The 12,593-nt window shown below is 39.1% G+C and overlaps 2 protein-coding genes across 8 annotated transcripts in view; one reads left to right on the forward strand and one right to left on the reverse strand.

Annotated features, from left to right (window-relative positions):
- The window catches only part of LOC107502318, a 211,604-nt gene that overhangs the window by 15,341 nt on the left and 183,670 nt on the right, over positions 1–12,593 (forward strand). For 2 of the 7 annotated variants that reach the window (XR_004951101.1, XM_036221781.1), the window contains exon 1: positions 11,511–11,759. The exons of the other annotated variants lie outside the window; for them this stretch is intronic. The gene's annotated coding sequence lies outside the window, so the exon portion shown is untranslated. Of the gene's footprint in view, positions 1–11,510; positions 11,760–12,593 lie in introns of those variants that run through there. 7 annotated transcript variants of the gene reach the window in all.
- Positions 9,138–12,328, reverse strand: CCN2 (cellular communication network factor 2). Its single transcript, XM_036221775.1, has 5 exons — positions 12,130–12,328; positions 11,793–12,012; positions 11,261–11,512; positions 10,881–11,092; positions 9,138–10,503 (listed from the first exon to the last, which is right to left on the reverse strand). Exons 1-5 carry the CDS (start codon positions 12,193–12,195, stop codon positions 10,207–10,209), a joined length of 1,047 nt encoding a protein of 348 aa, XP_036077668.1. The 5' UTR covers positions 12,196–12,328; the 3' UTR covers positions 9,138–10,206.

Below are 12,593 nucleotides of genomic sequence, written 5' to 3' on the forward strand. Positions count from 1 at the left end.
ACTTATTGGGAGACCACTTTGTAAGTTATATAAATGTCTAACCACTATGCAGTACACATGAAACTAATACAATATTGAATGTCAACTATAATTGAAAAATAAAAATTCAAAAATAAATAAATAAAAGAATCGCAAAGGGGGAGAAATAAATAAATAAATAAAATGGTAACTTTCCCCTTCATATTTTCCTCCCATATTCACAGAACTCCTGGAGGTAAAACCCACAAAAATGTGCCTCTCACCCCGTAATTGGGTTAGGGAACACTTTCTCTATAAAGTGAATTTCTAAATTGGAGTTAAAATGTTTGAATGTAGGTGAAAGGGAAATGGAAGGATTCCATGATAATGGAATGTTTCTACCCGGGTAACATTAACAGACATGCAGGATCATAAGGAGAAGCTGGTTTGAGGGGAAATCATGACATTTGCTTAGTGTGGAGCATAGTGAGACCAATAGTATTTCTCTTTTTCCCTAACATCAAGGATAATTCACCCAAGCGTGTCAAAACAAAACAAACAACCTTCTTTCCCCAACACTCTTCCAGTCAATGATCCAGACCTGGCTCTCTATTAGATACGCCCAATGGGGCGTCCAGTAGACATCTCCCAGCAGAGTATCTTGGCTGCTGCTTTTGGCAATGACAGCTTCCATTGGCCACTACTTTCAACAGTGTTAGCATGAGTTTCCATAGCAGCAGCTTCCAGTGGCCAGTCACATTGTCACAGACCTTAACCAGCAGCAGCACTTTCCAGCAGATCCTCCTGCTGGTGAACACTGCTCCAAGTAGTTGCCCAAAGCTTCCGACTGCTATTTCCTTGGACTCCCTTTAAATTCTAAAAGGTTCGATTTTAAAGGACCTCAGTCTCCAAAGCTTCTCAAAAATCTTCTGGTTCCTTTCAGTGGCTAATGAGCATTAGACTTCTGGAACCACATCTCTAGGCTGGCTCTCAGTAGGCTCCCTATTGAGCCCTTCAGGGCCAATTACAATGCTGCACTGTCCTTTCAAAGTCCTTTATATCTCAATTGGCTACTCTACATACCTCTAGTAGAAAAGTCCCATAGACACAGATGCTGGCCTTTCTGGCTTGAAGCTTTGAGTGTTTTCTCATTGTAGAGTCCTGAGATTAACAATTTGACTCCATTTGGCTGAGCAATCTGTGGGTATGGGAGATCACTAAACAAGCACTTTTGAAACTGTGACAGAAAAACTACCATAATGAATAGCAGAAAATTTACAAAGACTCATACCAAAAAGAATAAAAGCCAAGACATATTTTATGAGTGAACTAAGAATGTATATAATATTACTCAAGACTCCATTCTTGTTGCCTTTCCCACATTCTTTTGCTGTTCACCAAGGCAGAACATAGAACTGACTTTCCCAGAACTCTGGGAGAGCTACTGTCTTCCCTGGAAGTTCTCTCTGAAAGGCTACACTATGAAGGCCATAACTTTCTCCCCAAATCTAGAGAACTGTAGTGTTTGGCTCAAGCCCCACATGTGTCCCTTCTCTCACTACATCCCTATATCAAGGTATCTATGCAAATGAAATCCTGAGAATTTCCCCAGACCATTCAGAGTTCCTTAACATAAATATGTAAACTTGCCTAATAACCCTGAGTTTAAAATTATGAATGACATTAGATAATCTTTGAACTGGGATTCATCAGGTTGAACTGTGGATAAAGTTTAAAAACAAATAAGTAGAATTTTAAAAAAATTGGTCATGGAGAGAATATTTCTTAAGCCCTTAGATATAATGGCATTTTCAGTACTTCATAATAACCCACTAGAGAGGGTATAACAAATACTGAACACAGATCAGAAAAAATGTAGCTAGAAAGGAATTCAGTCTGGGGAGAAAAATAAGGAGTTGGGTCTATTTTCATTTTAAAAAATTCCTCTGGAATGATATAAAAGAACATTTGGAAAAAGATTAAAGAATAATAGTTTATCTTTTTTTTTTTATGCTAAGCATTTCAATTTTAAAAGACTTCAGTTCCAAACATAGAATAAATCAATATAAATTGGGTTAAAAAATGGAGACTAGTCAACATTGTCAGCAGTGAATGAAGATGTATAATTCAAAATTTTTATCACAATTTCCCAATTCAGATTGCTCTTCTGAATTTTGGATTACATATGGTGTGTGTTAAATCAGCCTGTATTTCTTAAATTCTAACTTCTTTTTACAGCACCCATCATATGAGCAGTTAGATTTAAGTGTTTTATGTGCTTTATATATTATTTTTCTAAAAATAATGATAGACTGAAGGTCACTTGAAAACACAAGATAATGAGTACAAGATGTTCCTCATCCAATTAGTTTCATAGATCTTACTATTATTCCCTTTGTCTTTGGACTAAAAATGTAATCACTAACTATAGTGTTTACTTACAGACTCACCTTTTTTGAGAAAGGACCCAGATGCCTTAAGTGACATTCATGAATCTTGGTTTCTTATGTGAAAGTGAATGTGTATACAGAGTAATATATATTTTTTTTAATCAGACAGCAGGATTTGGTTTAAAATTTTTATTTACATATGAATAAAATTTATTTAAAGCATCACCTTCTCCTTCCTTCTCTTGGCTTCTTCTACCCTGTTCCAGGATGCTTTATTAATTGATATCTCTAGATTTTTGGTTTTGTTGGTTTGTTTTAATTAGGTAAAGGGAGTATGGATAAGAGCAGTTTTTGTTTTTCACAAAAGCAGTATTTTCTAACTATTCACCCGCCTACATCCTGTTGAAATGCACACAAACATAATGTGTTGATAACCCTTATTGCTAAAGTGAAACTTTACGTAACGAGACGTTATTTTCCACATGGGACTCCAGACACCTTAAATCTTGTTGTGCTCTATAATTACATGATGTTTGTTGAATCCCATTAAGTAAACATTAAATATATATTTTTATGCCTTCTATTCATTAGTTTCATTTGGAATTATGTTTTAACAAATGTTCCTGCTGGTAAGCTAATAAAAATGAATGTTGGAAGAAGTCAACCCATCTTCTGAGATTTAAATAAAAATTGGCTGAGTCCAACTGATGTTAAAGAGAGGTCTAATACCTCTCAAAGACATCTGTGCATTTGGGGAGACTTTCTTTTTATAGGTACTCATAGCTTTTAGTTTCTACTCTGTGTTTTTGGGATTTATAAGAAATACATATTTGGTCATTGTCCCCATTTCTGCAATAGTGCTCCAAAATCTATGGAATTTCTTAAGTGCTGAGAGCTATATAGGTGTCTTTTGTTATGTTAATAAGGTGACTTCCCGCCCCGCTTAAGGATGGGGGCTGGTTGCCGGGAGACCCAAACACATGATTAGAGGGTTGGAACTTGCAGTCCCATTCCCCCTCTCCATGTCCAGGGAGGGTAGAGGGGCTGGAAGTTGAATCAATTACCAACGGCCAATGATTTAATCAACATGACTATGTAATGGAGCCCTCATAAAAACCCAAAAGTACAAGGTTCAGAGAGCGTCCAGGTTGGTAAACACATGGCGGTACTCGGAGAGTGGCACATCTGGAGAGGGCTCAAAGTCTCTATTCCTCTTCTCCATACCTTGCTCTAATGTATCTCATTCATCTACTTATTCCTTTTATACTAAATTGAGAATCTAGTGAGTAAATGGCTTTTTTTTTTTTAATTCCGTGAGTTGTTCTAGCAAATAAATTAAACCCAAAAAGAGGATTTGTGGGAACCTCTGATTGATAGCCAGTCAGTCAGAAGTACAGTTAATCTGGGCTCTGAAGTGGAGAGCGGTCTTGTGAAACTGAGCCCTTTACCCATGGATTCTTATTCTACCTCTTGATAGATAGTGTCACAAATAAGTTAAATTTGCAGACATCCTGTTAGGGACTGAAAACTGCTTGTCAGTGTGGAGAAGACTGTGTGTGTGTGTGTGTGTGTGTGTGCGTGCGTGAGTGCGCGCGCGCGCGCGCACGCACACACACACACACACACACACACACACACTCTGGGATTGGGTCCAAGAACTCTTTTCATAGCTCCATTAAATTCTCGATCTCCTATGGCGCTGTAGTAGTTTTTATCTTCAATGAAACTTGTTATATGTACTATGTGTTTTCTTTCAGGAAATGATTACAAATCATTTATTTATTACAAATAAGTAAACTTTTTCTGATTATAAAGTAATAACGATTCTTTGTTAACAATTTGGAAAATGTTCTGGTAAAATTCTTTTTAAAATAGTGCTTGAATCCATTTATTTAATTTTAAAACTTTTTATTGCTATGTAACATACATACAATAAATGTATGCCTTTTCCTCCTTCCTCCACCTTCAAAGTAACTACTATTCTGAATTCTATCACCGTTGATTAGTTTTGCCTGTTCAGTGTCACATAGATGAAATCATATGGTTTGTGTATGCATTCGTGGGTCTGGCTTCTTTCATTCGGCATAATAGCAGTAATTTTTATTCCATCACACAAATATTCTACATTTAATTTATTCTCCTGTTGATATACATTTGGATTGTTTTAAGTTTTTGGGTGGATGAAACCACTTTGTCTTCTGTTTATTTCTCTTGGATCTATACCTAGGAGTAAAAGTTTGCTGTGTCACAGGTAGCTAGCTATAGGTTTGGCTTTCTTAAATACTGTCATACATTTTTCTAAAGTTGTATTTCTCTAAATTGCACGTTAACTATGCTGAAAAAAATTACATTATAATTTGTTGACCTTAACAAGTCTTTAACATGCTTTATATTTTTGAGATAAAAAATCTAATTAATCAATAATATTTTAAGTTTTTTACCAACTTATCTTCAACTATCTTTTAAACATACAATATGGGCCTTCCTATTTATTGCTTTAGACTGGAATCTGACTTGGTATTTTAAGGGTATATCTTATTTTGTTTACTCTTAGTTTTAGCAACAGTCTATATATAATCAGTATGATTCATGAAGTAAAGAATAGTTATTATAAACTTAAGAAGGAAAATCTTCCATGATTTCATTTATGGCATGGGAAAATGAAGTAAGAGGATATACTGAATGTACATGAATATGGAAATTCTCTAGAAGCTATATGTGTGTTGTCATGCTTCCAGGCACACAGATCATTAAAGAACAGTGGCTCAAATAGCTAAGCCATTCATTGATTTATGTATTGTGAATTGTTTATCTAAATCTGAAATCATGAAAAACTTCAACATATTCTTTGCTATTTTTTAATGAGGAGATACAAGATTTATTTCAAATACTTTTTTCTGATTATAAAATAGTACATGTTCATTTCAGAATATATGGAAAAATACAGAAAATTATAAGAAAAGAATAAGAATTACTTTAACCATCATGAGATAAACACTACTTACTAAGTGATTTATTTCTTTTAAAAGTCATCTCTGGCTTATGTCTGAAGTTGCTATTGCTACAAATTAGGCCAATCTATTCTGAGGCATTGTGAGATGTGCAGAGCACCAAAAATAGACTGAAGTCATCTTAGAAAGATTATATTTTGTGTATAATGAAAAGTTTCCCTACCATTCTCAGGAGACCAATTAGGTTTTTTTCTTTAACTATTATTATGAACTAATGAATTTAAAGATACTTGATATACTTAATGCACTAAAAGTTTTATTCTTGTCTTTATTGAAGCTCAAATTGCCTCACTTTAATAGGAATCTCTTCAATTTGCCTTCCAAATCCTTTTGATATGATCTTAATGGTCCTTCTTAACTGTATTATTATATAATATGAAAATATATTCCAAGTGTAAATGTATTTATCTTACACATTTCTTGCTCCAGACTTGGGATCAGTCATTATCTAAAAAGCTCTAGCTTCTTTTAGTGGAAATATTTCAATTTAGTGGTAATATTTTAAGAGTGCAATCTGGGCCTTCAGATGCTCATTGCTCTTGACATTGTATCTTAGCCTTTTCAGTGAGAAGATATAGGGAAAAATGTGAGTGTGTGTGTGTGTGTGTGTGTGTGTGTGTGTGTTTTAAAGATAAAATACATCATAAGTTTATGCTGAAATTTAATTCAAATTCAAGACTACAGAGTTTTACTTAACCACTTTTGTATTACATCTGTGTTTTCTGGCTTCCTCATGAAGAATCCCAGTACTCACCAACATTAGGGTTAGAATTAGAATATTCATAATTGCTTATTTACTTTATTACCTATTATACACCTGACAGTCTCAGAGTAACAGTACTAATAATACTATCACCACCAAGAAAAGCAGTTAAATATTTGAGGGGGAGTCATGCTATTTCTTTTCTCAATCCCACCTTTTATGGTTGATTTATATACTATCGGAGCATATAGCCACTGCTTACTATACTTTCTCCTCTTTAACCTTTATTTAGTTGTAGTTTGAAAGATAAGCTATATTTTTAAATGCTTACCAACAATCCTTATGTTAACGTGTCTTAGATACTTTGTTGTCTGAACTTCTTTTCTAGCAGGTTCCTCAGGAAGGGCTCACAGAAACAATATGCCCTGAGTTCTTGTATGTTTTTTATAGTTTGTATCTTTTATTCTTGAATGTCAGGTTTGGAGAATAAAAATTCTTTGGCTCACATTTTCTTTCCTCTGGTATCTTAATATGTCATTCCAATTTTTCTGGTGTAAATTGTTGCTGTCAAAAAGCTGATGATGAGTTAACTTTCTTTTACTTATAAGGCTCTTGTTCTTTTTGCCTAGATGTCCTGATGGTTTTCCCTTTTTCTTTATATTTCACCAATTTTACTAGAATATGTCTTGGTGTTGGTCGATTTTATCAGATACATAGCATGCTCTTTCGATAAGTGCATTCAAATCACTTTTTATTTCAATAAAGTTATCTTGATTTATAGTTTTTAGAGATTTTTTATTTGTTTCATTTGTTTCTAAGGATCCCCTGCTGTCTACATATTGGAACTTCTTTGCTTACCTACAATACTTATTACTTTTTCTTGAAACATTTTTATTCTTTTTTTATTTATAATTTTTCACCTCATCATCTATTCTTCTTAAGGAATTATGTATTGTATTTATTCACTCTGTGTTTCTTTTAGTTTGACATATTTCTTTTATTATCTAATTCCTTCTAGAGTTTTATTACCATATTTCTAAGTTTTACTAATTCTGATTTATGTTGCTATTTTGCCATTAGTTATTTCCTTTTTATCATTTATGTCTAATGTGATTTTCTTAACATTCTTTGAAGTAGTAGGATATAGTTTTGACATGCTTTCTGAGCCTGTATTTCTGACATGCTTTTACTATCATTAGGGATGTTATTCTGCCCCTCCCTTTTTTAATGATAACTTTGTATGGACTTTGGCTTTGATACTTGTTTTCTTATTTTTTTGTGTGAAATTAGTTTTCCTGAACTTTGTTCAAGACGGAGGCTTGGTTTAGATAACTTCTCTAACTTTACAGAGCTCATCTTTGGTTGTTTTTATGCATTATTAAAAATATGGCAGTTTGCTTCCTGAGATTTTGAACCTCTGTTCCTCTCCTTGTTTTTCTCTGGACCTTCTCTCTCAATGTCTTTGTTGTCTCTGACCTGCTCAAATTTGATTCTGCTCTCAAAAGTGGGGCGTCCTCTCCTGGGAAAGTGTTAGTCTGTACATTTTGTTGGAGAGGGCAAAACCCCTACCAAGTTCTGTAGCTCTTCTCAAATTGGCCTTCTATATTTTACTGTTGGCTATTTTAGAGCTCTCCTGTTCTCAGAAGCATCAGATACCCTGGTACATTCCTCTGCTTTTTCCCAGACATATACTGATATAGTGCAGGTCTCGTGGGGGCTGATGATTTTCCCCACTCATGTTTTGAGGTTCAAGGAATGCTTTGTCACTTTTTTTTTTTTTTAATAAACATGGGTCATGGGGTTTTCAGTTTGCAATCTAGTTACTCTGTTTTTATGTGGAGATTTGAAAAATCGAAAATCTATGTTTCTATTACTACTTCTACCTTCTCAGAATTCTCAAATTCCTTTTAAAACAGGCTCATTTACCATGGCCCTGCATCTTTGCAGCAGGAGTCAATATACAGAAAGGAAAAGTGAACTAAACCAGTATACTCTGCATGTGTTTGTGAGTGTTTGTATGCGTGTATGAGCATGTGGGTTTATTTGGGGAAGTGAGATGTAGCTGCTGAGAGCTTTGCTATATATGTACGTGGGTGTATCCTAAAAGTCCAATGTTTTGACTGGAAATACTTTTCACATTGTGAACATGGGAAGTTTTCTCTTTGGTTTGTGGCATGAGCACTGTTTGTAGAACTAGTCTTTATTTTCAGATATATTTTTGTCTCTTGTAATGACACTGCCACTACAGCATTGCCAATTACTCTGTGATAGGTTAGTCTGTCTGTGACTATTTTTTCCCTCTAGAAACTACAGCTATTCTGATCTGGAAAAAAATTGCGCTTTTAGTCGTGCTCGGAATATTTCTTGTTTGCTGCTTACTGCAGATTACTTGGTAATCTATCGATCCTGAGATCTGAAAAAGCCAAAAACTTAGGGAAATGGAAGAATTGCTTTTAAGACAAATTTCTGTTAATGTTAATGGATGGAAGATTTACGTACCCTCCCTTTTCCACTTCTGCCATCATCAAATTGTGATTGGTTACCATGGCAAATGAAAAAATAATTATATAAAATAAGTCATTAAATTGCTCCATTTAAATGCCAATTTAATTCTACACTTTTCAGATTTAAGAGTAGGATATTAAAGCTCAGAAATATATCTACAGTAGAATGCACAAATCCAAAAACAGTTTAACATTTTCTATGTTTAAGCATAGACTAATCTGTGATGTGAAAGACTGAAAACTAAGTGCCTACTATTGCCAAAAAGGTATTAAATGTAAACAGGACCAAGAATAATACCATAGGGGCTTGTGGAGACTGAAGTAGAGACTTGATTGTGGTTATAAAGTACTGTGAACATAAAAAATGCCTGTGTGCTCAATATAGTATATATTCCTGCAAGTTTGTTACAGTTTAGTGTGAAATATTTATGTAAAAATTCTATTGAAGTAATTACTCAACTTTTTATTATATATATTTAGAAAGTTATAGGTGTTTTACGATAAACAAAACTTTTCATTTATATGTGAGGGAACTCAGAAATGTTTAGAAAATAAATGAATAACCAAACTCTTTATAGAAAAAATATATACTTTATTTTCAACTAGAAAGGTGCAAACATGTAACTTTTGGTCACACTCTCAACAAACAAACTGTCCAAAAAACAGTCATAGTCAAAGTAGAAACAAATGCTTCCAGGTGGAAAAACTGATCAGCTGTATAGAGCCATTTCTTTTTTAATAAAGGCCATTTGTTCGTTAAAAGTGAGGCTACCATATCTTCGATCTACAAATCAGACTTCCAAAGGCATCACTGCCTCACCTTCAGCAAACAATCTGTTCTGACGGACTGTCACTCTGAGCAGAATTTCCATTTGAATATCCATTTCATGCTTTGAATTATCAGACAAGCTTTACGTCCTACCTATGGTGTTCAGAATTGAGGCTAACATTTGAAATATCAAAGCATTAAACACATAAACAAAAAGGCACAAACAACTTTAAATTAACTTAGATAACTGTACAAATATATATATATATATACACACAGTATTTACAATATCAATAAAAAAAATCTGGCTTGTTACAGGCAAATTAGCTTGCCACAAGCTGTCCAGTCTAATAGACAGGATTCTGATTCCTGAACACTGCCATTTGAATCAGAATGTCAGAGCTGAATCTGTTCTGACTTAAAGAAGAACTTGACTCAGCCTCATGATGGTTGGGGAACGCACATCCTAGCTGTTGCTAGAGCTACAGGCTGGTCCATGAGCATGCTAAAATTTTCCTTCTCGATAACACTCCAAATAGCAGGCACATTACTACTTTAAAGTTTCAAGACTTTCTATGGGTGCTGTCCCCTCACTGCTCCTAAAGCCACACCTTAGTATACATTCTGGTGCTATGTGCTAATGTAGTCCCACGGTCAAGTCTTACTTTCTTCAAACCAGTGTCTGGGGTTGATAGACTATTTGAATGTCACATGGCACAATATTTTGAATTTGGAGGGAATTTTTCTTTTCCCCAGTTAGAAAAACTGATTTAAATAACTTGTGCTACTGAAATCATGTTTAGACAAAAATGAGATGTGAATCAATTCAAGTTACGGCCAAATGAGTTAATGTCTCTCACTCTCTTTGGCTTTATGCCATGTCTCCATACATCTTCCTATAGTAGAGTGACTCAAAGATGTCATTGTCTCCGGGACAGTTGTAATGGCAGGCACAGGTCTTGATGAACATCATGCTCCTCTTCATGACCTCACCGTCGGGACACTTGAACTCCACAGGAAGGGTGGTGGTTCTGTGGGGGGTACAGCAGCGCCCATCTGTGCACACTCCGCAGAACTTAGCCCGGTAGGTCTTCACACTGGTGCAGCCAGAAAGCTCGAATTTGACGGGCTTGGAGATTTTGGGGGTACGGATGCACTTTTTGCCCTTCTAAGGAAGACAAGGGAGAAGAGAAAAAACAATGACTACAAGAGGAGTGGCTTTTTTCGACCTCTGTGGGTTCTAAGCTTAAGTCATCTGACTTATGTTTATATTTTGAGGAGAGGAAGTTTGAGTCTCATTTGCCAGTTTTCCAAAAATAGACATAGCCTCTCTTGGGATCTCTTGAATTAATTAACACTGTGGAGAATTTCTAGTGGAAAGCTGGTGGTTCTTATTACATAACATCTCATTCCAGCAAAACAGCAAAAATGGTTAGATATTTTTGGAGATCATAGGCCTATAATAACAAGAGTGGTAGAAGCCCTAACTTTGGTCCTATTCACTATCATTCCATTCAAATAAGTTAATAGGAACAGAACATGTACCTTAATGTTCTCTTCCAAGTCAGCTTCGCAAGGCCTGACCATGCAGAGGCGGCTCTGCTTCTCCAGCCTGCAGAAGGCGTTGTCGTTGGTAACCCGGGTGGAGATGCCCATCCCACAGGTCTTGGAACAGGCACTCCACTCTGTGGTCTGGACCAGGCAGTTGGCTCGAATCATAGTTGGGTCTGGGCCAAACGTGTCTTCCAGTCGGTAAGCTGGGAGAGCAGAGCACACAAACACAGGTTAGATGCCAGGATAAGGCACTTCCTCCTCCCTTGGCACAGTTAGGACTCAGCTGCTTAGGGGGCTTGGGGAGTCGAGGGGTGGTGGTGGTGGTGGTGGTAGAGAATTGTAACCCTGACTTAGAGGACGATTCAACTCACCGGCTAGGGCAGGGCCAACCACGGTGTGGTCCTTGGGCTCGTCACACACCCACTCCTCGCAGCATTTCCCAGGCAGCTTGACCCTCCGCGGGAAGGGGCAGTCAGGGCTGGGCAGGCGAACGTCCATGCTGCACAGGGGCACGCAGCCCACCGCCCCATCCAGGCAAGTGCACTGGTATTTGCAGCTGCTCTGGAAGGACTCTCCGCTTCGGTACACCGTCCCTCCAAAGACGCAGGGGGCACCATCTTTGGCTGAAGGAGAGGAAAGGAAAAAAGGATGCCAGGGGTCAGGCTTGGTCCTTGGCCCTCTTAACAATTGGCGCGTCGGAAATGCGAGGTGGAAGCAGGGCTCCAGGGGGCAGGCTAGAAACAGCCAGAGAAGGGACTCAACTCAAGCGGCTTATTGGCTTATTTTCTGGCGGGAAGGTGGGCGTGAGGGAGGAGGTGGCCGGTCACTAAGCGTCCCCGGCACCTGGACCAGCGGTGGCGGCAGAAAGGGGTAAGCGACCCGGACGCGGGCTGTAGATCTTACCGGTGCACACGCCGATCTTGCGGTTGGCCGGGGAGCCAAAGTCGCAGAAGAGGCCCTTGTGCGGGTCGCAGGGGTCGCGCTCAGTGCACAGCTCGCCCAGTTGCTTGGCGCACACGCGGCAGCAGCCGCAGCCGTCCAGCACCAGGCTGACGCCGGCGGGGCAGCGCGGCGCCAGGGCCGAGCACTGACACTGGCCGCTGCAGTCCTGGCCCGAGGCGGGCTGCGGGGAGAAGGGGGCGGTCAGCCCGGCACACGGCCCGCGCCGCCGGGCCCTCCCCTTCCCCGGGGGATCCCTCCCCATCCGCGCCAGCCGCCGCGGGGGTCTCCAGGCGCTTACCCCGCTGCAGAGGGCGAAGAGGAGCACGAAGGCGAAACGGACGGGACCCAGGCCGGCGGCGGACATGGTCGGGGAGCTGCGGGCGCAGGGTCGGAGTGTGCGGCGGCGGCGGCGGCGGCGGCGGCGGGGTGGGTGCGGCGCGGTCGGCGGGACAGTGGGACGCGGGCTCGGGCCGGAGGTGGGGGCCTGCAAGCGCCGGATTGTCGTTTCTGGAGCTGTCGGCCGGGGCGGCTGCCGTCGGGCTGGAGGCGGTCGGTCGCCTGTGGTTGGAGTTGCACTGGCTGCCTCCTCTCAGCGGGGAAGAGTTGTTGTGTGAGGCTGGGGCGGGCGGCCCAAGGCTTTTATACGCTCCAGGCGGTCCCGGCTCGCCAATGAGCTGAATGGAGTCCTACACAAACAGGGACATTCCTCGCATTCCTCCCCACCTTCCTGCCTCATCAACTCACACCGGATTGATCCTGACC

The sequence above is a fragment of the Rousettus aegyptiacus genome, unplaced genomic scaffold, assembly GCF_014176215.1.
Source record: "Rousettus aegyptiacus isolate mRouAeg1 unplaced genomic scaffold, mRouAeg1.p scaffold_m13_p_1, whole genome shotgun sequence".
Taxonomy (NCBI): domain Eukaryota; kingdom Metazoa; phylum Chordata; class Mammalia; order Chiroptera; family Pteropodidae; genus Rousettus; species Rousettus aegyptiacus.

Excerpts from the sequence above, each read along its gene's own strand:
- CCN2 (XM_036221775.1), bottom strand. The coding sequence starts at position 12,195 with ATGTCCGCCGCCGGCCTGGGTCCCGTCCGTTTCGCCTTCGTGCTCCTC. Across the intron at positions 12,013-12,129 it reads TCTTCGCCCTCTGCAGCGGG|CCCGCCTCGGGCCAGGACTG; the intron begins GTAAGCGCCTGG and ends TTCTCCCCGCAG. Across the intron at positions 10,504-10,880 it reads ACTTGGAAGAGAACATTAAG|AAGGGCAAAAAGTGCATCCG; the intron begins GTACATGTTCTG and ends TGTCTTCCTTAG.